This window comes from Ranitomeya variabilis, chromosome 4 (genome assembly GCF_051348905.1).
Source record: "Ranitomeya variabilis isolate aRanVar5 chromosome 4, aRanVar5.hap1, whole genome shotgun sequence".
Classification (NCBI taxonomy): domain Eukaryota; kingdom Metazoa; phylum Chordata; class Amphibia; order Anura; family Dendrobatidae; genus Ranitomeya; species Ranitomeya variabilis.
This window is the reverse complement of record NC_135235.1, coordinates 35,132,022-35,159,283: the sequence shown is the minus strand read 5'-3', so window position 1 is coordinate 35,159,283 and position 27,262 is coordinate 35,132,022. Positions and strand designations below refer to the sequence as shown.

General features: G+C 43.8%; 1 protein-coding gene across 5 annotated transcripts in view; it reads left to right on the top strand.

Moving 5' to 3' along the window:
- Positions 1-15,883: 15,883 nt before the first annotated feature.
- The window catches only part of CRTAC1 (cartilage acidic protein 1), a 526,287-nt gene continuing 514,908 nt past the window's right edge, over positions 15,884-27,262 (top strand). For 3 of the 5 annotated variants that reach the window (XM_077258322.1, XM_077258318.1, XM_077258323.1), the window contains exon 1: positions 15,884-16,003. In XM_077258322.1, coding sequence (XP_077114437.1) covers positions 15,965-16,003 — 39 coding nt within the window. In that variant the 5' untranslated portion in view covers positions 15,884-15,964. Of the gene's footprint in view, positions 16,004-16,930; positions 17,036-27,262 lie in introns of those variants that run through there. The other 2 variants (XM_077258324.1, XM_077258320.1) reach the window with 2 other exon arrangements.

The following is a 27,262-nucleotide window of genomic DNA, read 5'->3' as shown; positions in this document are numbered from 1 at the left end:
CTGAAATCAGGAGTCACTAGTACGGGCTGAGAGCACAAAGCCCGTTTCAGACTGTGGAAGGCCTCTTCAGCCGCTGAGGTCCATTTTACCATGACGGAATCCCTTCCTTTGGTAAGATCCGTCAAGGGGGTAGCCATGGCCGCAAAGTTGGGTATGAACCGGCGATAATAGCCGGCAATGCCCAGGAAAGCTTGAACTTGTTTCTTGTTCACTGGTTGCGGCCAGCCCTGAATTGCCTGTATTTTGTCGATCTGGGGTTTAACCACTCCTCTACCAATCACGTAGCCCAAGTATCGGGCTTCTTCAAGGCCGATGTGACATTTCTTGGGATTCGCCGTTAAGCCTGCGTCTCTCAGGTCATCAATCACCGCCTGTACCTTCCGGAGGTGAGCTTCCCAGTCCACGCTGTAAATTATGATGTCGTCTAGGTAGGCAGAAGCGTACTGCCTGTGGGGCCTCAAGACTCGATCCATCAATCTCTGGAACGTTGCTGGAGCTCCGTGAAGTCCAAACGGCATGTAGATATACTGGAACAGCCCTTCCGGTGTAGCAAATGCCGTCTTTTCTCTGGCCGCCTCGGCCAGAGGGATCTGCCAGTACCCCTTTGTTAGATCCAGGGTCGTAATATATCGGGCTTTACCCAGCCGATCGATCAACTCATCGACCCGGGGCATAGGGTAGGCATCAAATTTAGAAACCGCATTCAGTTTCCGAAAGTCATTGCAAAACCGTATAGAGCCATCCGGCTTAGGTATCAACACGATTGGACTGGACCAGGCACTGTGCGACTCTTCAATGACTCCTAAGTCCAACATTGCCTTCACCTCCCGGGAGACGGCTTCACGGCGTGCTTCCGGAATCCGGTATGGCTTCACATGAACTGTGACACCAGGCTTTGTGACAATCTCATGTTTCACTAGCCTAGTCTGGCCAGGTTTTTCCGAGAAAAACTGTTGGTTCTGTAACAAAAACTGCTTAACCTCAGATTTTTGTCGTTCAGAGAGAGTCTCGGCAATCTGCACCTCCGGTATGGTAGGTGAGCAAACCGGACGGGGCAGATCCGCTGTTAGGGCAGCGCGGTCTTTCCAGGGTTTTATCAGATTCACATGATAAATCTGCTCTGGTTTTCTCTTACCAGGCTGGTGCACTTTATAGTTCACTTCTCCAACTCGTTCCATGACCTCAAAGGGGCCCTGCCATTTTGCCAGAAATTTACTATCCACCGTAGGGATTAGGATCAACACCCTATCCCCGGGTGCAAACGTACGGACCTTGGCGCCTCTATCATAACTTTGCCTCTGGGCTCCCTGGGCCTGTAACATATGTTCCCTAACAAGGGGCATGACAGCAGCAATCCGGTCCTGCATTTGCGTTACATGGTCTATCACTGTTTTAAAGGGAGTGACTTGACCTTCCCAGGTTTCTTTTGCGACGTCCAACAGTCCACGGGGACGACGGGCATATAATAGCTCGAAAGGCGAGAATCCTGTGGAAGATTGGGGAACTTCCCTAATGGCAAACAGCAAATAGGGTAACAAGTAATCCCAGTTCTTCCCATCTTTGTCTATCGCCTTCCGGAGCATCTGTTTTAAGGTTTTATTGAACCGCTCAACCAGGCCATCTGTTTGAGGGTGATAGACAGACGTACGCAACTGGTCTATTTGTCAGAGCCTGCAGAGCTCCTTCATCACCCTTGACATAAAAGGAGTCCCCTGGTCGGTGAGTATCTGTTTTGGAATTCCCACCCGACTAAACACTTGTACCAACTCTTTGGCGATCGTTTTGGTAGCAGTGTTATGCAAAGGGATGGCTTCGGGATAACGAGTGGCATAGTCCATGATGACGAGGATATGTTGATGCCCACGTGCGGACCGGGGAAGGGGCCCAACCAAATCCATCCCAATTCTCTCAAACGGGACCCCAATAATAGGGAGGGGTACCAAAGGGCTACAGAACCGAGGTTTAGGTGCCGAGATTTGGCACTCTGGACAGGACTCACAATAGTTACGCACATCATTGTGTATTCCGGGCCACACAAAACAATGCAATATCCTTTCTGTGGTTTTTTGTACCCCCAGATGTCCCCCCATTATATGTCCGTGGGCCAGGTCCAGTACCTTCCGCCGATAAGGTTTGGGTACCACTAACTGTTGCACAGTGTCTTCCCCTTTTTTCTCTACCTGGTAGAGTAAATCATTCTCAAGAGCCATGTACGGGTACGCTAGCCTAGTGTCAGGTTCTACGGGTACCCCATCTATCATTTTTATATTTTTCCTAGCCTGAGTCAGGGTAGGATCTTTCATTTGTTCGCTGTGGAAGTCATCCAACTGAACTCCCAAATCGGGTAGGCAGGGTGCTGGATGGCTGTCTGCCTCTGCCTCTCGCTGAGTTTCCTCAGTTTCCTCAGTTTCCCCCGCCATAACTGAGAAGGGGAACTGAAGGTTAGATTCAATAACCTCCCCAGCAACATCTTCCTGTGGGGTCTCGTCTAGGAACTCGGGACCTCCAGATGGCATGGGGGAAGATTCACGGTTACAGCTACCGTGAAGGAGCAACTGATTCTCCCACAACTGCCAGAAATGAGGAAAATCCCTGCCCAGGATTATATCATGTAACAATGCGGGAACGAGTCCCACTTTGTGTTGCACAGACCCATAGGGAGTGGAGATACATATGACCGCTGTAGGATATGAGCAGGTGTCACCATGCACACACGTTACAGAAAATTTATCAGACGGACCAGATGGAAGTGCCACCAGACTGGCTTTCACCAGAGTCACCACACTTCCAGAGTCTAGCAATGCCACAACATTTTTCCCATCTACAGACAATTCACGCAGGTGTTTCGCTGTATCATTTTGACCCGCATTCACACTTACTAGCCGTGTAACCAAAGACATGCGTTTCTTAGAGTCCGTAACGTCGCACTGCATGGGTTCAGTGGTAACAGGACAGTTCGCAGAAACATGGTCCTTCTCATGGCAACGGAAACACCTAACAGGCCCCCTATTGAAACCAGAGTCCGACACCCTTGGTCTCGGGGTGCGAGCAGTCCCGTGTTCCTCCCCCACAGTTTTTGGCAATTTTCCTTCCCCCGCAGTCCCTGGAACAGTCTTACCGGTTCCACGAGGAGGAGGTACAGTTCGGGTAGTAGCGGTATCATCAGGAAGTCCTTCCGCCACAGAATAACGCTCCACCAAGTCCACCAATTGATCCGCTGTCGCGGGATTTCCTTGGCTCACCCACTTTTTCAGCGCCGGTGGTAGTACTCTCAGGTACTTGTCCAGTACGATCCGCTGGATTATCTCCGGAGTTGTCAGTACCTCGGGTTGCAGCCATTTCTTTATTAAGTAGATCAGGTCGAACATCTGCGATCGCGGCGGTTTATCTGGCTGATAGGTCCACTGATGTACCCTCTGTGCACGGACAGCCGTCGTCACACCCAGCCGGGCCAGGACCTCAGCTTTCAGCCTCTCAAAGTCCTGAGCGACTTCCGGGTCCAAGTCATGGTAAGCTTTTTGGGCCTCACTGGAGAGAAACGGAGCAATTAGATCGGCCCATCGTTCCTTCGGCCACTTCTCTCTCAACGCTGTCCGCTCAAACGTTGTCAGGTACGCCTCGACGTCATCTTCTGCGGTCAGCTTTTGCCAGTACCGACTCACATGGATTCTCCTGGACTCTGCTTCCGGGTTAGCCTCAGGCATGCTCACCAAGCGCTGCGCCACCTGTTGGAGAAGCTGGCGGTCTGCAGTCGTCACGTCCACCAACTCCTTCAGCTGTGCGGCCATCAAGCGATTAGCTTCATGCTGTGCGGCAGTGGCCTGCTGCTGTACGGCAGTGGACTGTACTAGGGCTTTCACTACGTCTTCCATACTGTCGCCGGTGCCACGTGTTGCCCGCATTCTCCACCACAATGTGACAAAACACTCCGGGATCGCCTTTGCTGGGGTCAAAGGTCACGTGGTTTGTGCATTGAATCTGAGGCGTACAGGTGGATACGGAGTATGCTGACCTCTGGTCAGGTTTATTTAAAGTGAAAGCAATATCAACAAAACAAAGCATAAAAATAAATCCTTGCCTGTCCGGCACTTACTAAACAAACACGTTCCTATCTAACAACTGGGGGGGCTACTCCCACCCAGCAAACATAACACAGGTCATGAGCATGGCTCTTACTCACATTTGTCTCACACAGACAGGCATTCTGTGTGCCCCAGGCTGACGCCCACAACCCCCAGCTGGTCATCTTTTATTCCTGCAGATATTAACCCATTAGAACCCTGGAGATACTGACCGGTCTAATTCACATAGGACAAATACCTGGGCGAGATATACCTGCCCCCGACTACCAGGCCGACATGACTCTTACATACCATACTGGGAATTGTAGGCTCATGCAATACTATGGTATATTGGGCTGACCCGACAGTACAATTGATCGCTGTACTAAGCTTGGGGCGGTATTTCTGTACTGATGGTGGTTTTGGTGCTGTATGCATGTACTGATGGTGATGCTGGTGATGTATTCTTGTACAGCTGTTGGTTTTGGAGCTACCGTATATTCATGAACTGATAGTGGTTCTAGTGATGTATTCCTGTATTGATTATACATTGTATTGTTAGGAGCATTAATCATAAAATGCAGCAATCTATCATGCCAAATTCTAACAGAGTGGAATATACTCACCGTCAGGATCCTGCTCAGCTTGCCAGTTCCAGTAGTCATTACATCATCACCCATATGCGATTTTCATACTAATGGTCACGTGCTAACTAGCTTCTCTTCTTGCTCCTCTAAATCAAGCAAGGGTTTTAGTTTTCTACTGAACATTGAGTGAATTAAGTAGAGCAGGTAGCCGGCATATATATGTGCAAATCACATATGAGCGGTTACATGGCAACTACTCAAACCACTGAAGTGTGTATAGAAAGGGGTGCAATACTTTATTTTTGCCCTGGGTGCACAAAAACCTAGATTTTCCTTTGAGGAGACCATAATGTGGAAGGGGACTGCTCTTCACAATGACAGCAGTGGGGAAAAAACATATTTACATTACTAATGATTTTAGAAAGGATTACGACATATATGGCCTTTATACATTAGTGAGAAAGGGGAGAGGCTAAAAAGAGTGTTTTCCGCTCTGCTAGAGCCAATGTGCTATCATGAGGTTTATTACAGATGGTATAGACCTATGGTTTGCTATGGATTTGGTACTTCGGTAAATCATGGAACTAGAATCACAGAGTTGAGGAATTGTGAATTCTTCACCCTCAAGGGTGCGTGAACTTTCTAGCAGGTGAAATCCCCAGATTGCTGCTTTTGGGTTGGTCTCCATTATCACCCGATGGACTGAAGATTGTAATATAGGGTACCAAGGCAGCAAGGAAAGACAGAGGTTAGGGCAGGCGGAGTGCATGTACTAAGATAGGCAGAAGGCCAAGATAGGTAGCAGACATGTAGATGAGGTCAGAAGACAAGCCGTGTCAATACCAAAGAATACAGAACATATTATCACCTTGTAAATCACTTAAAGGACCTAATAGTTCAGTCGCTGGGTGATGGGACTCTAAAAATTCTTGGGCGACTGGGCATAGCCTGAAGAGATAGTGCTTTGGCACATGCTGGTCCTTTATGGAGGAGAATGTCAGCATGCATGTGAAATAGCACCAGAGGTGCCAGATAGAGATGAGCTGTGCGAATTGGAGGGCGGTGTTGAATGGGCCGTCAGCTACACAACCCCAGAACTGAAAAGCAGTGCATGATAGCAGGATGTCGAGGAGAGGTAGGAATGGCATGACATGTGCAAGGGACAAACTGCCTGTTTAGGTCAATGGTAAATGTGCTATGCTTCAATCCTCCTGTGGTGGCGCTGCAGGGGAGTTGAATGCTTGCAGCCACCTTCTCCCATATATTACTACTCATGGTTGGATCTTGTGGTCAGCTTATTATTATTGAAAAAAAAACAAAACCTGCTAACAAGTTAGGATTGTTCAAAACGGAGAGCCTCTTTAATTATTATATAGAATTTCACAATCACTGCTTGCTGCTATTGAATGTAAACATTGTTGTCTTGATATTGCCCAACTCAGGCTGGTATCTTCATCTTTGCACTCAATTGCTTTATTGCTCTGCTGCATACAAAATAAAAAAAATAAAGTCACTTATTTATATTCCATAGTTTTAACTGGAAATCTCATACTGTTTTGTGTAAGTGCAGCGCCCCAGAGTCCTGGTCGTTGCAGTACTGTGGCTCCGCCACTATGGGGAGCTATGGTACGTCTGATGGCACTGAAGGAGTTCATCTGATCAGGTATCACAGACACCAATACATTTCACAGCCGGGCCTCCGGGGGGAGCTAAGGGTTCTATTCACTAGGCCACTCCCCACCATAGTGGGTAAACTGGGGGTCAGGCGGGAAGTTAGTCAGAAGCTGACTGGGTTGGAACCAGGCAACACCTTGTGGCAGAGGGTGTTGTGGGGGAAGATACAGTAGGGTCTCTGTCAGGGGTGGGATCCTGACAGAGGCTTGGCAACTTGAACGAACGTAACGGGACCGTGCCTGCTCAGGATAGCGGCGGTGCCCAAGAAAGGATCAGAAGCGAGATAGATTGTGCTGAGTGAGAAACGAGATCATAGCAATAGGAGAATACCAGTAGGAGTCGTGCTGTAAGACCAAAGCAACATCCTACTGAGGCGCATAACCGGTGGCCGGAACGCAGAGGGAGTAATATAATATCCAGCTTCAAGCAATACTCTAAACAGCGGCAGGACAGTCAGTCTAAGGCGGGCTGTCTAACTCAAATCACCTATGCAGTCTTGGGGGGCAACTTGTGGAGAGGGGCGACTCTAGGGTCCCGGAAGAGCTCCGAGCCTACCCGTCAAACGGGTGCCGTCCCAACCAGAACATCAGGGAGGGACGGAGGATTAGCAGAACATCATCTAATCGAGTTGTGAGGGAACTTAAGAAACAGACACAACAGTTGTGGGGTACTTTCCGTAAGCACAGCAGGGAAGGACCACAACACCTAGCGCTAGGGGGAAGGCGCAGATTTTCACCTGTGAAGAGGACTCTGGAGGTGCCATTGGACCGGCCGGACTTGCGCAGCCTGGTGAACCGTATTCCGGACTGAGGACCCAGAGATCTTCAGTAAAGAGGTAAAGAGACTGCAACCTGGTGTCCTCGTTATTTACCGCGACCTGCACCCCACAACTGCACCGCTACACCACCACTTATTGCACCGGACGTCCCCCACTGACAGACAGGGCCACGGACCGGGTCTAGCTACCGTGACAACCCCAGGACTGAGACCCAGAGGCCCGGCTCTGCGTACCCCTCGGCCCTGCGGCGGTGTGGGGGCGCTCCATTTTGGCGTCACGAACAGGATCTACTTAAGCCTGAAGAATCAGGTCATGTGTGCCTTGGAACTGTGATTTACTGTGCTTGGACTGTACTTTATTGCAAAGACTGTGGATTGTCACTTGCCGCCAAAAGTTCGCGCCAAAATCGCCGCCATTACAGCGCTAAGGAGAGCGCAGGAGAAGAAGAAGGGCGTGGAAGTGGGCGTGAACAAGCTGAAGAGCGCGAAAGACAATGGCCGCCCAGTCTAAATATCTCGGCCCCTTGAGGACGTGTCCGTCAGCAGCCGAGATCCGCCTCCTGATCCTCAATGGTGGGCAGAGACAGAGAAAGCGAAACCGCCCACGGAGGAGAGAGCGGGAAAAGGACCAGGAAGAAGAAGTGAGAGACATGGAGGACGCCATGGCAAGCCACCCGGAGCGGGAGCGTGGGGTCGGAGCCGAGGACTCCCCCAGCTACCCGGAGAGGCACCGCAGCCAGACCTCCACAGTTGACGCTGACCTCCTGCAGACCGGAGCGGACGGGCTGATCCATCAACCCCGGCGGATGCAGCTGAGCACTGAGGCCGGGTGGAAGAAGACCATCATCGGGAGCCTCACCAGACGCCTGTCGGCAGCCTCGCTTGGTCCGGATCAGGAAAGAAGGTCCAGCGCTCCGAAGCTGGAAAGCAAGGCCCTGCCGGAAAGCGAGATGCTGCAAGCAGAGATGACAACGCTGCAGCGCGAGGCCCCGCAACCAGCGCTACAGGCCGCAGTGGAGACGGAGCAGACCGGCACCGGAGGGACCGCATCTGAAGCAGGTATGAAGGACGACCCTGCCCTGACGACCAACACCACTCCAGTGACTGCTAGTGCCAAAGCTGCTGACTCCGTTCCAGTGACTGATCTTGCAGCAGCCGCTACCTCTGCTGCAGCCAATGCCCCTACTCAAGCTGCGCAGACCTCCATCGCTGCGCCCGATTTAACCGTACATGCAAGACGGATTAACGGCGTTTGTCCAGCACTGGGTGCAACCCTGGACCTCACTTTGCCCAGGCCAAGAAGGGTTAAGTGCCAGGTGCAGCCCTGGAAGCCGTCCAACTAAGCCTCGGAAACCTGAAACTGTAAATAGTTAACTGTTTATTTCCTTGCTGTTTTGCTGCTAAAACCCGTCCTGGGTTAACTCTTAAAGGGATCCCTTTGTTTACCCGGGATCCCTATTGCTTTTTTTATTTTTGCTTTCACTTTCATTTTTGCTTTTTTGTTTCACAATGTTATAAAAACTGCTGAATCATGAACAATGCATGAAACAAACTTCTTGTAAATAGTTTGCACCTTCTTAAAGGTGCTATCTACTGGTTCTATATGAAGAAAGGACACTTTGTGAAGATATTGTTTTTTGAAAACATCACTGGAGTCCTTATTGCAAACAGACTTGCAGCTTGAGGAGTTGCACTACCTCATAGAGACTTGGTCCCCTCTTAAAGGGGATGTTCACTGATGGTACTTAGAGAATGATGTTGCTCAAAAAAGAAAGTTAATGATGCTGCTGATATGTACAAGTTGTATGTAACTAAATTGTTGAAAGAAAGAAGTGTTTAATAATGTGTTCTGAGATAAAGTAATTATTGGAAAGATGCAGTAGACCCGTAGGGGTAGACATAGAGTTCTGCATGATTGCTAGTAAGAAAGTAATGATGGAAGTTAAGAAAATGTTGACAACGTTGATAGAAGATGAGGATAGAAGGCGAACCCTGAGTCCTCCTAGGAGCCATATGAAGATGGCTCAGTGTTCCTAAACTGAAAGTATGGTATGTTCTATACTATGTATAGTAGTTGAAAAGACAGAAGGCTCGGGCTGAAAGGAGCGGTCCTGTAAGAAAGGAGAGGCAGTAGGTCTGGTGCCGTTAGGACAGGCGGTCCTGCAGATTTAAAGAAGGAGAATGTAGCACAGTTGCTTAAGCCTTATAATGTGTATAAGAAGGTCTTTAGTGGATTTAGAGTGTGCATCCTTAAAGGCAGAGTTAAATTATTGTTCAGGAATTTGTATTAAGTAGAATACCCGGTTGGGTAAGAAAAGTTATTTATAGCATGTTGCTATGTTATTTAACCATGTTTTGTAACGTTCAAGTGTCCTCACCTCCCATAAAGGGAAGCTCTGTTCAAGTATACTTACTGTTATTGCACTCAACAAAACTGTATGTCTTTTTGCTAACTTGTATTGTTGTTTTCTTCCCAGTCCCGGAGTACTGTGTTTAACCAGGGGGGAGTGCAGCGCCCCAGAGTCCTGGTCGTTGCAGTACTGTGGCTCCGCCACTATGGGGAGCTATGGTACGTCTGATGGCACTGAAGGAGTTCATCTGATCAGGTATCACAGACACCAATACATTTCACAGCCGGGCCTCCGGGGGGAGCTAAGGGTTCTATTCACTAGGCCACTCCCCACCATAGTGGGTAAACTGGGGGTCAGGCAGGAAGTTAGTCAGAAGCTGACTGGGTTGGAACCAGGCAACAACTTGTGGCAGAGGGTGTTGTGGGGGAAGATTCGGTAGGGTCTCTGTCAGGGGTGGGATCCTGACAGAGGCTTGGCAACTTGAACAAACGTAACGGGACCGTGCCTGCTCCGGGTAGCGGCGGTGCCCAAGAAAGGATCAGAAGCGAGATAGATTGTGCTGAGTGAGAAACGAGATCATAGCAATAGGAGAAATACCAGCAGGGGTCGTGCTGTAAGACCAAAGCAACATCCTACTGAGGCGCATAACCGGTGGCCGGAACGCCGAGGGAGTATTATAATATCCAGCTTCAAGCAATACTCTAAACAGCGGCAGGACAGTCAGTCTAAGGCGGGCTGTCTAACTCAAATCACCTATGCAGTCTTGGGGGGCAACTTGTGGAGAGGGGCGACTCTAGGGTCCCGGAAGAGCTCCGAGCCTACCCGTCAAACGGGTGCCGTCCCAACCAGAACATCAGGGAGGGACGGAGGATTAGCAGAACATTATCTAATCGAGTTGTGAGGGAACTTAAGAAACAGACACAACAGTTGTGGGGTACTTTCCGTAAGCACAGCAGGGAAGGACCACAACACCTAGCGCTAGGGGGAAGGCGCAGATTTCCACCTGTGAAGAGGACTCTGGAGGTGCCATTGGACCGGCCGGACTTGCGCAGCCTGGTGAACCGTATTCCGGACTGAGGACCCAGAGATCTTCAGTAAAGAGGTAAAGAGACTGCAACCTGGTGTCCTCGTTATTTACCTGCACCCCACAACTGCACCGCTACACCACCACTTATTGCACCGGACGTCCCCCACTGACAGACAGGGCCACGGACCGGGTCTAGCCACCGTGACAACCCCAGGACTGAGACCCAGAGGCCCGGCTCCGAGTACACCTCGGCCCTGCGGCGGTGTGGGGGCGCTCCATATACAGCTCCTATGCAGACCTATGTGTCTCCAGACTACAGATTGTATTCAGCGGTGTTGAAGTGCTTCTATTTGTTGGAATAGAGTATGGATGAATTTCACTACTTTACAAATGAAGGTTGAATATGTGCTAAACCGAACATCCTACCTTGACTATTAGTCATTAGATTTGTAGTAGTGTTGATCAAGCAATTAAATGGTCGAGTGTTCAGCACTCGAATTCAGCACGTGCGCGACTCAAGTAGCGAGCATAATAGAAGTGAATGGCAAAGTCAAGCATTTTTCTGGAGAACGGAGAAACTCTCTCCCTCTCCCTCTCTTTGCGCCCAGCTTAGATTTTTCACTTATGGGGATCCAAGTACTTTGAGCACCATGTGATACTCGTCACTGCTCGCACCCCGATGCTTGACTGAGTATTGGGCAGTGCCGTGCACGCTCACCCAGCGCTAATTAGTAGGACTGTCCAACAGGTGAAACATTGACTGCGCTCGAATAACAAGACCTGGCTGACCGTAGGGGTCCTAACCAGAGCTAAATGCCTCATAGGCATATATGAAGCAGTCATCTTAGGTCGGAAGCCATTGGGAGACGCCGTTGTTGAGTGATCTCTTCTGATTCAGGCACGGTCCAAGAGCCTAATCCAGACAAAAATAGCCATGAGCCATTATTCAATTTTTTTTCCAAATCACCTTGCTTCTTAAAGGACTTGTCCAGGCCTTTGATATTCTTAGAATAGGGCATCGCTATAAGACAGTCCAACATTCGACAACCCTACCGAATAACTTTTGGCAGACCACATGGCGTCGAGAAGAGTACAGAGTCAGAACATCACAGCTCCGTACACAACTCCATCATTTTCGGATATTGCAGCACAGGGCACATTCACTTCAATAGGAGATGAGCTGCAGTAACTACAACCTCCGCTGAACAGTGTGCTGAGCTGGTGTACTTCCGATCACCACCGGACCTGCTGACAACTGTTCGGTGGGGTGCCGGGTGTCAGAACCCTTAAGGATAGGCCATCACTATAAGAGTCGTGGACAACCCCTTTAATCACCGTCCTCACTAGGAAAGTGTCTGATGCATGAACGGGGTTTATTTCCTTCTGCAGCCTATTTTTGAACCAAGAAATAAGTTCACGACATAAGCAACTCCATCAGCCTTAGTTTTGCTGTAGGATAACGGATCCATTTTTTATTTTTTTTCTCTATCATTTTGGTCCATGGGTAATGAAACATTAAAAAAAAAAAAAAATTGGCACAAACATATAAATTCATCATTCTGTCTTTATTCAGCTGGGGAATAAAAAACAGACTGCCATTGAGCTCTCGCTGAATATTCTCCACATGTGTTCTCTGCCTAAAAAATTCTAGATTTGTATTTTATTTCAATTTTCAGCAGAAATTGTCATACATCACACAGTCTTCAAGACATTAATGGGCGCTCAGTCACAGTGACGGTACTTTGTCAAGATTTAATTAAAAAAGTCTTCCCACATTACTCTTGGTCGCAGATATCTGTACCCAAGACAGATAAGGCTGCGTTCACATCACGTTTGAGCCGTCCTTCGAGGGTATACATTTGGAGAACTTCCAAATTTATATAACACTGTACAGACATACTAGGCCTCATTTCATGAAAAAAAACTGTCATGGCTGCCCATAGCAACCAATCAGAGCTCAGCTTTCATTTCTAAAACTGCTCTTGAAAAATAAAAGCTGCGCTGCGATTGGTTGCTATGGGCAATACAAGCAGTTTCACTATTAGACTGTTTGCACAAATCTCACCCACAGTAGCATAGAGTACTAGTCCCCCTGGGTGCTCATGTTAAAAAAATAAATAAATCCCAAAAGCATAGAATAACCATAGAATAGCTTTAAGAAAAAAAGATGAAGTCCTATGGATACATTAGCCGTATATGTTAAGAGTAGAGATGAGCAAATTGTTCCATAGGAAATTGAATTAGTTGTGAATTTCCTTCCAAATTTTTGGGTTTGCCTAGGGTTCTCAGGTATGCACCGAGTATTGCGGGTGCTTGAGTGACATGTTGTGGCGGCTGTAGCTGTTAGACAGCCACAAAACATATGGGGATTGCCAGACAAACACGGGTAGTCCCCGTATGTTTTGTGGCTGTCCAACAACAGCGGCCGCGAGGACTCGAATATGTCACTCGAGCACCCACGATACTCAATGCACAGGGCCGGACTGGCCATTTGACAATTGTTGGCAATTGCCAGAAGGGCCGGTCTGGTCGGGTAATATTTTTACACAATCGGGGAACTTTTTATTTGGATCAATTTTATTTGGGTCGAATCGGACTTACCGGACAGATCGAGTGAGTCTGTCCCAAGTGAATTTCAAGAGGTTAACCCTGTTTCCAAAATATTCTGGCCAAGACAAAATGAGTCCTCAAATGCTAATATCGCCATCACAAAGAAACAAGGTGAACTTACAACAATTTCAGGCCGTTAATTGTGCGCCGATCAATTATCTACAACCGTATAGTCGCTGGTTTACTGGACTGTTCACATAGGCTAACGAATAATGATGTGGACAGTGATGTAGACAGAACGAGGGCTAATGCGATCATTCTGTCCCCATAGAGTAATGTTGTTATTAGCATATCCCCTGCGTACACCGGGCTATGCGTTGCCGAGAATGATGACTTTTATGCTGGTAAAATGATCTAGTCGTTCGATAAAGAAGCGTTTTTCTCATATAGATTGCATATACAATCTATATTATATACAGTCTATAATACTGTACACAGTCTGCAATATATGTACATGTATATCTATGCGCTATGCTCAGTCTATGCTGTATACACACTCAATCTATACTATATACACACAGTCTGATCTACATACACACAGTCTATCATATATACACACAGTCTACATATACAAGTTTAATACCCATATAATGTATACTATATAATCACAATATATGCTATATTCCCACAGTTTATAATATATACACACAACCTATAGCGCGTACACACAGTCTATAATATATGCACACAGACTACTATATACAGTCTAAACTGTACACATGGTCCATATACACAGTTTATTGTATACACACGCAGCCTATATATATGTAAGGTTTATAATATATACACAGATAAACTACACTGTATACTCACAATATATGCTATATCCACATAGTCTATGATAAATACACACAACCTATAGTACATACACAGTCTATAATATATGCACACAATCTATGGATTATACACAGTTTATGCTATATGCAGACACAATCTATATAATATACATGTTCTATACCATATACACAGTCCATAATATATATATACATAGAATATAATAATTACGATACACATAATCTATGCTCTATAATCACAATCTATACTATATTTACACAATGTATAATACATACACACAATCTACAGTATATACACAGTCTATAATACTGTATATGCACACCATCTATACTATATACGCACAATTTATAGTATATACACACAGTCTATTATACTGCATACACACAATCGACTATACTATATACACACATGTCTATTATACAGTATATACACAAAATCTATAGTATATACATACAGTCTATATTATAGGCACACAATCTATACTATATACATATATATATACACATATAGTCTAAACTATATACCGTACACTGTGAAAATATAGCAAACTCACCAGTCTGTCTCCTCCTCTTCTGTTCCTCCAGATCACCCCAGGGTTAAGGACCTTTGTTCATTATGTAACCAGAGGTCCTTATACCCTTCAAACCTTGGAAAATGCAATAAGTCAGTGCTGGCATTATTAGTGTACTTTCTAGTTTAGACTTTCTGGCCTACCAAACCTGCAGCTGTGTACTCCGGTTTGCTCCCACCCTCCATAGCCCTACTGATAGGGAATGTAGATTGTGAGCCCCAATGGGGACAGCGATGACAATGTCTGTAAAGCGCTGCGGACTATGATGGCGCTATATAAGTAATGCATAATATATAAATAGCTGTGTATGGTCTTGCAGGTTGCACATTAGGGACTTATGGCAATAGCACTCAGCAAACTTGTCTGGTTGTACTCCTCTACCTACCCCCCTGCAAGAAACTGTACTTTTATGCCTGGTAGGAGGTACAGTCCATCATGGAGGTCGTAAAGAAACAGAATACTATCATAGCTTTAACAATATTCTATGAAAATCATAAATCTAAATATTTCTATAATATGAATGATACATATGGGAGATAACGTAGATACAGTAGGGAGGTACTTTGACAATTGGAAACATTTCCTAGGGATCAGTAAACTTTGGCACTCAAGCTGTTGTAAAACTACAAGTCCCAGCAGGGCATGTTGTAATCCTACAGATTAAAAGCCAGAAACTGTGGACAGGTAGCAGATAGTTTACTATTATTAAGACCTAACAGGCAAGTAAGGGTTAAAGTCATGCAGCATTACAGGCATGCATTGCTAACATGGAGATAATGTGGTTATTGTAGGGTGGAGAGATATCCAGGGAAGGAAGATTTGGACCTTCGGATGTCAGGTGTAACAAAAGCAAATATACAATGCAGAAATAAGAGGGGAAAAAAGCCAAAATCCTTCATGGACAGAAGGAGCAGCACTGTCCAACCTGTGAGCAGCTGATGTTATCTCCCTGCAAAACACCAAGGAGGGAGTCACACATGACTGCACCCCAATGATGAGAAAACATTCATAAAATCCTCTTCTTTTTCTCTTTTTTTTGCTCTCATCCCTCCTCCTACCTAATGTCTTCCCAAAGCTCCAATCCCTCCCCTTCCACCTCCCTCCCAGTAAAAGTGCAGACTCCTTCCCTGCTGCTGCATCCTTCCTTCCAAGAAGAGGTCGCCCGAGCCCCTTGAAGGTTATGACAATCCCTGGATGTGCAATAAAAGATTTAAGGAATATAAAGGCTCCAATATTTATTTATTTGTTGCTTTTCATTGATCTGCTGCTGCCTGAGAATCCACTGCAATTTCCAGTTGTAAATCACAGCACAGGGATTGGGGGGGGGTCACTCCTTCCTGCCTTCTCATTGGTTGCCCATTTCCTCTCATTTGTATATGGCCTCCCTGATTGGTCAGATGGTTATACAAGACTTTACATAAGCTTGGCTGCTCTCCTTGAGTTGTGTAAAGCACAAGAGAGGTATAAGGTGGCCAAAGCACATAGGAAACTTGTGAACTCTTGCAAATCCAATGTATAGGAGGATGCTGCAGGCACAGCTCTTCACAACAGTAAGTACAGACATCCCTCCATCTAAAAAATAGGGGGGTTACAGGTTTAGATCAACCCTTGAAGTGAAGGGGTTAATGCATGCTTGCAAAACATTCTAGCAATGATTTTGCAACAATTCTAGCAATGTTGTTGGTTTGCAACAATTATAGCAATGTTCTTGGTTTACATCAATTCTAGCAACGATCTTGATTGCAACAATTGTAGCAATGTTCTTGGTTTGCAACAATTCTGTCAATGATTTTGCAACAATTCTAGCAATGATCTTGGTTTGCAACAATTTTTGCAATGTTCTTGATTTACATCAATTCTAGCAATGATGTGGTTTGCAACAATTATAGAAATGTTGTTGGTTTACAACAATTATAGCAATGTTGTTGGTTTGCAACAGTTCTAGCAATGATCTTGTTTGCAACAATTGTAGCAATGATCTTGGCTTCAATATAACATAGTAACAATAGTTTGCAAGGATGAAAGACGACCCGGGTCCTATAGGCTGCCTATGGTCCTATAGAATTTAGGAAGGGGAGGTGGTATTGTCATAGGTCCAGCGTAGCAACCCTGTGTTATCAATGCGAAGACTGCAATGAGTTACTGCATTTGATGGCTTGATTGACGGCTGAAGTGATGCACAGATGAAATGCTAATTACTGTATGGTTTGCTATTGGCAGGCATGAGCGAGCACAGATATACTGTAGCTCTGTATGGAACTAGTAACAATGTAGCCTTGTGTGATACACATGAGGCTGAACCTATTATTACTGGGTATCTAGAACTCCCCACATCTTCCCCCTGACCAATGCAATCTGATTTTCTGCTTGGTATTGGTATGGGTAAGTAAGTGTGCGCCTCTCTGGGTGTCTAGACTCCAGCGCAGGGTTAATGCAGTTTAGATCTGAGCTGAGACTATTTGTAGGGGAGATTTGTCATCTCGATACCCCCCTCCCGTGAACACATTTAATATTTAATAGTGCCATAATTGCCAGCGCTGGCATTGTTACAGAGAACAGTACAGGGATTCAGCTAATTACAGGTAAATTCATTGCAGTTAATTACCCTCTTGACTTGTCATGTCTATTAAAACTTCTCAAGGCACTTGATTTTTTTTTGGATTTTTTTTAGCACCTAGATATCTTTATTCTGTTTTTTTTTCTTTTCTTTTTTCAGATCAGGTCTTGGCATAATCCAGCAAATATAATAATGAATAGCTATAATCTGAGTGATACAAATGTTGGATTTTTTTTTTGTTTATTATTTTTCTGTATTTTGCACATTTACATATTTTTCCTGTCTTTCCCTACAGCTATTGTGTATTGTTTATAAATTAATTATTTGCCATTATATCAAAGGCACATATTGCCTGGATTGTTTCTGACCCATTAACCCTTTACTATAATGGATAATGTTGGTGAACGAGAAGATTTTTTTTCCTGGGAACCTTGATATGAAAAATGCAGATTTTGGCTGCTAGGTGGTGCCAATGACAAGTTGAGCCAAGATTGTCAAGGCCTTGTTGGTGGAGCCCACAACTGGTTCAGCACCTATGGTGCTGTATTACAATGCCTCCGAAGAAAAGGAGAATTGGGACTCCTGACTTTATGAAGGTTGAATCTGGGTTTGATATTCTGCTGTAGTAAAACATGGTCACAGCTCTCTGTATTGTGGTATTGCAGTGTCAGCAGGGATGGTGCATGGTGCATAGCAGCCAAAATAAGAAATTAAAAGTTTGAAGGACCAGGTAATAACATAATTTTACAGCTTTAGGCTGCTAGTCTGGCATTGAGGTGACGCATTATATTGCGCTGCAGCAGTAATCCTTCACTGGCGGGAACCTTCCAGATATTGCTTCAGTCTTCACATACACATGAATTCTGCTTTTTTGGTTATGCTTTCCATAAAGTAAATATTTGAAGTGTTTGGCTTGTAAAAAAGGGGCCTAATATGTCAGCAGCACGTCTCCAGTGACTTGGGGAAAGTGTTACGCTCCAGCACGTTTTTAAAATCACTGCAACTCATTAAGCAGTTTTGTAATTAAATGGATATTTCGTGTTGTCAATAGCGAGGCTGCGCTGGGCATTGAGAACGCGGAGGTTTAATGTATGTATACAAATAATGGTGTAATGAGGGTATAGGGCGGTGCACGGTGCATTGTAAGTAACAGTGGGGGAGTCTCAGTATGGAAAGGAAATGTCATTGATGTCTGTGAATCTGCCTTGTGGTAGAGGAATCTCCAGTCCTTGAGACGTCCTCTTCAGTCATATGTCATGTGTATCAGCTACTGGGAAAGCTGGGTGACAACCACTATGGACCTAGTAATAGGAGTCACACAGCTTTCCCTGAATCCTGAATGGTGAATAGCCTTGTCAATTGGTAAGGTTTGTTAATGAGATTGGGAAAGAAAAAGATAATAAATAATCAGTGCGACAAGTGAAATGGCGACTATCTGATGTGTAACCGGTCACAGATATTATGACTAAGCAACTTTGCAGAAAAAATCAACAGTGACATCTATTATCTATCTATCTATCTATCTATCTATCTATCTATCTATCTATCTATCTATCTATCTATCTATTATCTATCTATCTATCTATCTATCATCTATCTATGTATCTGTCTATTATCAATCTATCTATCTATCTATCTATAGATCTATTCTCTATCTATTATTATCTATCTATCTATTATCTATTTATCTATATCTATCTATTATCTATCTATCTATCTATCTATTATCTATCTATCATCTATCTATCTATCTAAATGGATAGAAAAAATGGAACAGCACATACAATTAAAGGGGTGCACAGGCCTCCAAGCAACTTATCCATATACTTGCCAAATTTACAGGGACCAAAAAAATGGAAGGCAGCACTCCAGGTTATAGCAAAAATATAAGTGGACTTTATTGAGCCCACGCCATGCACCACCATTCGTCATTGCACTATGCCATGTGGGCCCAATAAAGTCCACTTATATTTTTGCTAAAACCTGGAGTGCTGCCTTCAATTTCTTTAGTATCTATCTATCTATCTATATCTATCTATCTATCTATCTATCTATCATCTATCCATTTATCTATTATATATCTATCTATCATCTATCTATTATCTATCTATGTATTATCGTAACATCTGTCTTTCTATTATCTATCTATCTATCTATCTATCTATCTATCTATCTATCTATCTATCTATCTATTATCTATCTATCTATCTATCTATCTATCTATCTATCTATCTATCTATTATCTATCTATCTATCTATCAATCATCTATCCATTTATCTATTATATATCTATCTATCATCTATCTATTATCTATCTATGTATTATCGTAACATCTGTCTTTCTATTATCTATCTATCTATCTATCTATCTATTATCTATCTATCTATGTATCTATCTATATTCTATCTATTATTTATCTAAGAAGCAGCACAAAATCATTTTAGTGCAAAAAAGCTATTTTAATAGTCCATTTGTGCACGACGTTTCGGCTCTATGTGTGAGCCTTTTTCAAGGCTTGATATATATCTATTATCTATCTATCTATCTATATACTGTAGAACTAGCAAAAAAAGTAGAAGTTTTTGTAAATGTAAATCTTAAAATGTGGTTAAACATATACAGTAGTTGACAATAGAAAACAGAGGAAGTAAAGGATCAGATTGTGAATCTTATAACAGTGTATTCTATCTATATTACAGTCTCTCTATCTTACCTAACTCACATAAGCGGCTTTTTATAAAGAGCGTAACCTTTTGAAGCGGCGATACCTAGTTTTATCTTACGTCAATCCTATCACTTTGTTGTACTGATGAAAACATTGTGGCGCAGACAAAGTCATAGCTGCAAACTGGGTTACAAAGAGACGCAAGTGTAAATCGAGGATAAATACACAAACACAACAGTTGTGGTGCGACAGAAGCCATTTTAAAACATTGTATTTTGTCTTAAAAGAAACAGTTCACACGGCACATCCGATACTTGAGAATAAGCCTCGGCCCGTGCTACAATGCATCTTCTGTTATTTCCTCACGTGGACTTGGGACTTGGGCAGAAATGTCTTCTTACTTGGAAATCTTTCTGTAGCTCCATGGTGGTTATTTAACGTCGTGACCTCCATTATTAGAAATGAATGAATCGTAGGCGTTTCCTCTTGGTTGGGTTTCACTTAGGGAAGGTTCCCAATATCTGACCTATAGTTGCCACATGTGCGGTAGTTCTTACTAGTGGATCCATACTTCTGCCGCCATTGTCTTATCGATGGCAAACACTGCTGCCTAATAGAAATGCGCACAGGTAACTCAACACTAGCCATCGAGGATTTAGAAAATGTAAAAGTTAAAAACTTCCAGTTAATTGGGCCCCTAACAATCCTGAAGTCTCCTCTTGGGGTCGGAAGTCTTCTAAAGTCCAACATCCCCAACCCTATATTTCCCAGTGGATGAGCGTTGCCGGTTGAATCTGGCCACTTCTTATCTCCGTTTTTATTCATCCAGGTTGGTCTCTTTATGAACTTGTTGGAGCTAGGAGATATCTGTCATCTGAAATTTCCCTCCTGGCTCCCTTCTTGGCGTTCCCTGCGGTGGGGTTGAACCCATGTCCCACGGTATTGTATGACCCTATGCTGTTCTCGGTTCTGAAGGGCATTTTGCTTTCCTGGCCAAACACAAGGAATAAAAGTGATCCAAACCCACAACTTTGCAGATCTGACGATAGTAGATAAACTACCTCCAGATCTGGTCTGACTTGGGCTTATTCCACTATACCGGTCAAAACAATCATGCACACTCAACTGAGCCAAGCATGCATGTTTCGGGTGGCGTCAGGAGCAATAGCTCTCATCCAACATCATGTGCCGATATGGCAGGGCCAATAAAGCAACGTATCTGACGTGCAATAATACATTGGGATATAAGGTTGTCAGATGTAGCAGAGCTGCCTATTTTGTGCATATACCGATACATTAGGTGCCAACGTGATATGGCGATAACGTACAGCTCATATATTATTTGCATAGAGCGCCCTCCATGGTATAACATGCACTACAGAGATAATGTACAGCGCCAAACCAAGATTAAGTCAAAAGATGTAGTACACCGTACATCAGTAACTTGGCATTATATATTGATTTACATAGGACTGCAGGTAAACAAACTCCATAGCAATAAACAGATGTTAAGTCCAGCTTTGCTGCATAAGTTGCATATTGTCACTCGGTGTTATGTTTGTGGTTCTATAGAGCACTACCGGGAGGAAATGTGCAATTGCCAAATACAGCACTGCTTTGTTTGACACAGAGTTTATTTTGTCATTTAGCACAACTTTAGTTTCTGAATGAATTCTTAAGTTTTATGTAGATATGAAAATAATTCCACTACATCTGAAAAGGATCGTACAGTACACCTTGCATGCAAAATATGGATGCGGAAAGATCAATGCTGGTACAGCAGAGCTGATTTTGATGGACGCAGCTGAACTGCGTTGGGCTTGGCAAAACTTTTACAATGGCAAATTCAGTTCTGGAAGCAGAGGAGAGTTTGTCATTTATCGCAAGTTGTTCCACCATTTGTATGTCACACATGTGGTTTGGGGAAAAGCAAATCTAAAAACCCAATTCTAATGTAGCAGAGCTGTGTTAGTCTTTTGACATTTCTTGGATTTCCATAATGCTGTTTGACATAGAAATGCGTGACGCATAAGTTACCAAGTGTATTATCTATCATTTAGGAGTACATATGAGAATGGACAGAAAATAATCCTAAGTGATCCAAAACTAATGTATCAGAGCGGATGGTTGTCAGAACTGAATTAGCTGGAATGCCAGTTTTTACATGGGACTGCAGGTAGACCAGCTAAATTTATAAACTTAGCCCTTTCCGGCTCTACTTCATGGGTTAATATCAGAATAAATAAGCGTTCATCGTACCTCCAGCGCGTTTCGGGCTACATTAGAAGCTCTATTGGTTTATCACTATGTGAACGGTTGAGTCAGAAATGTCGCAGTAGGAGATCTATTTTCATTAAAGTCTAAAATCTGCCTTCCTTCATCAGAGCCTCGATCACACTGACTTATGGAGGACTTGGGATAACAATGTTAGATCGGGGATGTGTTTTATGACCTTGGGCAATGGGAGGCCGAGGATGTACGAAAAGCGGCTTTTTGGCGTAATTGTCTGCATGCCACGCTCTACATTACCACATGCTGCTTTGCTTTCACTTAATAAGAAATTGATTTATTTGTAATATACTCTCATTTTCGGCGTCCCTTCTCCTTCTCTTCCAATTCACTTTTCAATTTTGTGTCCCTAAAGTATCTCACTTCACCCCCTCCCCATCCTGGATTTTTCGACTGATGACATTCTCTCCAATATCTTTTCTTTTTATAAACTTTTTTTACTATTTACAATTCCTGGGGAAAAAAAAATAAATCCAAATTCTACATGGTAGACGTGGCTTGATTAATATGCATTCATCTGTGCTAATTGTGCATATATCTGTATGAAATAAGTACAGAATCTGCATTTTAAGTAATCAAGAGCCGGCGCCGAATCTCACCGTCGTCATCGGTTCAGTTCTTCATATTTATGCGTTTTTATTAAATATGTATCTGTTTTCTCTACATCTGTGGAGAAAAGGAGTTGTTCACCCGAAAAACTGGCTGTGATTTGGGGGTGGACGGCTTCTGAAGAAGACCCTTTATTATCTAATATTAATGGGGTCCAGGGTGGTGAAGCGATTAATACCAGAGTCACTATTTGTCTTAGGTAGTTAATGGATTAAAGAGGAATTCTGGTTGGAAGACGCTATCTCCTATCTACTGGGTAGGTGAGAAATTCTAGATCAGTGGGACGCCTACCGATTGCCAGTATAGGGAACCTTTATACTTGTAAAAATGGAGCGGTGGTGAGCATGCTCAACCTCCGAGCTGTACTAGGCTTTCTCCGGCAATCCCATTGAGAGCACCATTCTAACAGGGTGCCCTGTTTTTGCGACTGTTCGGGTTCAAGCTGTCAGTTCCTCACCGATCTGGAAGTTATCACCTGTCATCGGGATAAATGACAATTTCTTCCAACCAGAATACCCTTTCAGTAACACTTTCTAGATCCTAAAAGGGTCAATGCTAATATTATTTATGATGTTTTGTATTAATGTGGACAATGCCAAAATCCCTTGTGATCTAGAGTAAGAATAAAGTCTAGTTGTCCACATGGTCTACTTTGATCAATGCGATATTGCCGAAATTCCTGGTGGTCTTCGGCGGTAAGGAGTTAATGTTAGCATTCCTGAAGGTCTAAGTGCCAAAAAGGCACGGGCAATCTAGTTTGAGTTATTGACTGTGTTGACGAGGACAGTGTCAAAATCCTTGGTGGTCTAGAGCAAAAATAAGGTCTAGTTGGCCATATGGACTACTTTGATCATTGGCTTAATGTCAGAATTTCCTGATAGTCTATGACAGTAAGGAGATAATATTAGCATCCTTGATGGTCTAAATGCTGGAAAGGTCAATGCTAGTTTTTGTATGTTGAAGAGGACAGTGTAAAAATCCTTGGTGATCTAGAGTGAGAAAAAGGTTTATGCTTGCCAGCACCATCCCACATAAATGCCTAATGGGTAAGTTAAAGTCTATAGGAATAGAAATAAGGTTTGTAATTGGATCAAAAACTGGCTCAACTTCCCAGAGAGTTGTGGTGAATGACTTCTCTGAATGGTCTCCAGTTATAACTTATAAGTGGTGATCCCCAAGGTTCAGTGTTGGTTCCTCTACTATTCAGCTTATTTATTAATTATATAGAATACAGGATTAATAGTGTTGTTTCTACTCTGCAGATGAAGCCAAACTACATGGTATATATCTATGGAGGATGTTCATAAGGTACAGGCTGACTTGGACAAATAGTGTTTGAGCATCCACTCAACAGATGAGGTTTAATGGGGAGAGATGTTAAGTTATGCACATGGGCACTAATAAAACACGAGCATCATGTGTTCTAAGGGGAGTACAACTAGGAGAGTCACTTGTAGGGAAGGATCTGGATGTAATAACCTGAGGGCATCAGTTGTTCAAGGGGGAGTACAACTAGGAGAGTCACTTGTAGAGAAGGATTTTGGGTGTGATAACCTGAGGGCATTATATGTTCAATGGGAAGTACAACTAGGAGAGTCACTTGTAGAGAAGGATCCGGGTGTAATAACCTGAGGGCATCATATGTTCAAGGGGAAGTACATCTAGGAGAGTCACTTGTAGACAAGGATCTGGATGTAATAACCTGAGGGCATCAGTTGTTCAAGGGGACAAACAACTAGGAGAGTCACTTGTAGAGAAAGATCCGGGTGTAATAACCTGAGGGCATCATATGTTCAAGGGGAAGTACAATTAGGAGAGTCACTTGTAGAGAAGGATCTGGGGGTAATAACCTGAGGGCATCATATGTTCAATGGGAAGTACAACTAGGAGATCCACTTGTAGAGAAGGATCTGGATATAATAAACTGAGAGCACCATATGTTCTAGGGGGAGTACAACTAGGAGAGTCACTTGTAGAGAAGGATCTGGATGTGATAATGTGAAGGCATCATATGGTCTAGGGGGGAGTACAACTAGGAGAGCCACTTATAGAGAAGGATCTGGATGTAATAAACTGAGAGCACCATATGTTCTAAGGGGAGTACAACTAGGAGAGTCACTTATAGAGAAGGATCTGGATGTAATAAACTGAGAGCACCATATGTTCTAAGGGGAGTACAACTAGGAGAGTCACTTATAGAGAAGGATCTAGATGTAATAAACTGAGAGCACCATATGTTCTAAGGGGAGTACAACTAGGAGAGTCACTTATAGAGAAGGATGTGGATGTAATAAACTGAGAGCACCATATGTTCTAGGGGGAGTACAACTAGGAGAGCCACTTATAGAGAAGGATGTGGATGTAATAAACTGAGAGCACCATATGTTCTAAGGGGAGTACAACTAGGAGAGTCACTTATAGAGAAGGATGTGGATGTAATAAACTGAGAGCACCATATGTTCTAGGGGGAGTACAACTAGGAGAGCCACTTATAGAGAAGGATGTGGATGTAATAAACTGAGAGCACCATATGTTCTAGGGGGAGTACAACTAGGAGAGCCACTTATAGAGAAGGATCTGGATGTGATAATGTGAGGGCATCATATGGTCTAGGGGGAGCACAACTAGGAGAATCACTTGTAGAGAAGGATCTGGGTGTGATAATGTGAGGGCATCATATGGTCTAGGGGGAGTAAAACTAGGAAAGTCACTTATAGAGAAGGATCTGGATGTACATGAAGATCACAGGTTAAACAACAACAGTCAATCAGCAGCTTCAAAAGCCAGTAGGAAATTGTGTATTAATAGAAGCATGGACTCGCAGGATCGCCACTTTACAATGATGTATGATGAAAGGCTTTATCATGTAAAACCCCCTGAGAAGACAAGGGGGCACTCACCACCTGGAGAAAAAAGACTCAATCTACAGAGGAGACAACTTGTTACTTTTCTTTACCATGAGAACTATTAATCATTGGTGTCTATACCCGTCGAAAGGGGCAGTCTGTGTCCGAAATGTGTTGTATTCTTATCACTTAAGTAAAGAAGCTTTTGTTTTGTGGAGCTATCGTCTGTGTCTCTATTTGGATTTGGAGCTGCTCGAGTTATCCCTGATTTTCTGTGGACATATACAGTGTTTTAACTGTTAAACCTGTGTAGCCTCCGACCTCAGGAACTGGTCACAGTAGGAAAGGTCGATGGTTTACAAGTAAAGGCTTAAATGCTTAATTAGAAGGTAAGAATTTAAACACTTATGTACACGTGTGACGTTCTTGTTCTGAATATTGATCCAGTTGATCGACAGTCGGGATCAGAGTAAAAATACCTGTTTTCTTAGTGCAGACTGGATCATGCATTATGGTAGCAATTATGCCCCGTTCCCTTAATTCTGTCCCATCCCTTGGTTGAATTGATGGACATGTGGTGTATTTCTCAATTATGTAACTAGGCATCTTCTAATTAGGTCAAGGCTTTAATGTCAGCATCCCTGGAGTTGAGTTCTAGGGCGGTAAGAGTTTAAATTTAGCATCGCTGTCAGTCTTGGCACTGAAGAGTCAATGCTAACATACTTTGTGGTCTTATGCATAAAAGTAGTCAATGCCAAAATCCCTGGTGGTCTAGATCAGAGAAGAAGATCATATCTGCATGTCTGGTGGTCTACAGCATTACGAACAGCTTCCTTAATATTCCAAATCAGATCTCATACTTTGCACTGACGAGGGGCAATAGCCCGAAACACTGTGTCTGCAAATTGAGATTCTGATTTGGCTTTTATCCTAAGTCACATTTCTAGGCTCATTAAAGGGTCGATAGTGGCCACTCTCCAAAAGGAAAAACGTTGCCCCTTAGACCTTAATATTCTACAGCAGGGAATGTGTTATCAAGATTTTAGGTAGGGGACTAAAAAGGGCGAAGTAATATTGTGGGGTCCTTAAATGGCTCGTGATTGGAGCCACCTTGTAGCCAGGAATGTCCGTTTTCTAGAAAAACTTAAGGGGATACATCTCTTCATTCCTTTCATTTGCAGGATAGGTGGGAGTCGCAGCAGTCATACCTCCCCCCCCGTTAATGATTGTTAATACAAATTAATGTAATAAATCTATAATATATTTTTTTATTGCTTTTACATTATTTGCAGCAGTCTTTTATAGGAGTAGTGTCCTCCTTTACATAGCAGAAACCACTCCTGAGTTTCCGGCGCCCTCCAGCTGATAACACAGGCTGTAGACTTCTGGAGATCCAGTAATATTTATTCTTCATATTTCTGTACCTTTCTGACATTTTTAAAATTGCAGAAGAAGTTTGCTTATTATTTTTTAATATATATGCCTGGTCGGCCTTACTTGTCTAAATAGCGATCGTCGTTCAAAATAAATATCGAGCGGCAATCAGCAATATTTCATGAGCACCATCTATAGGATGCAGTGCAAGGATGCGCGGCATGATGACATACCACCTAGTGCACGGTCATCATATAGGCATAGGGATATGTGGAGAAGGCTCAGAAGCTCGATATTTGATGGATGCCGGCTGTTGTATCTCATAATCTCAAACCTATGGTCAGCGCTAGTTAACATCTTAAATACAATGACGTCTAGGAAATTAAACAGGGAGAATCCTCAGAATCCCAACTCCCTACCAGCAATGAGAGCACCGGGTGCCCACCGGGTTTTTTGTCATGGCAGCCC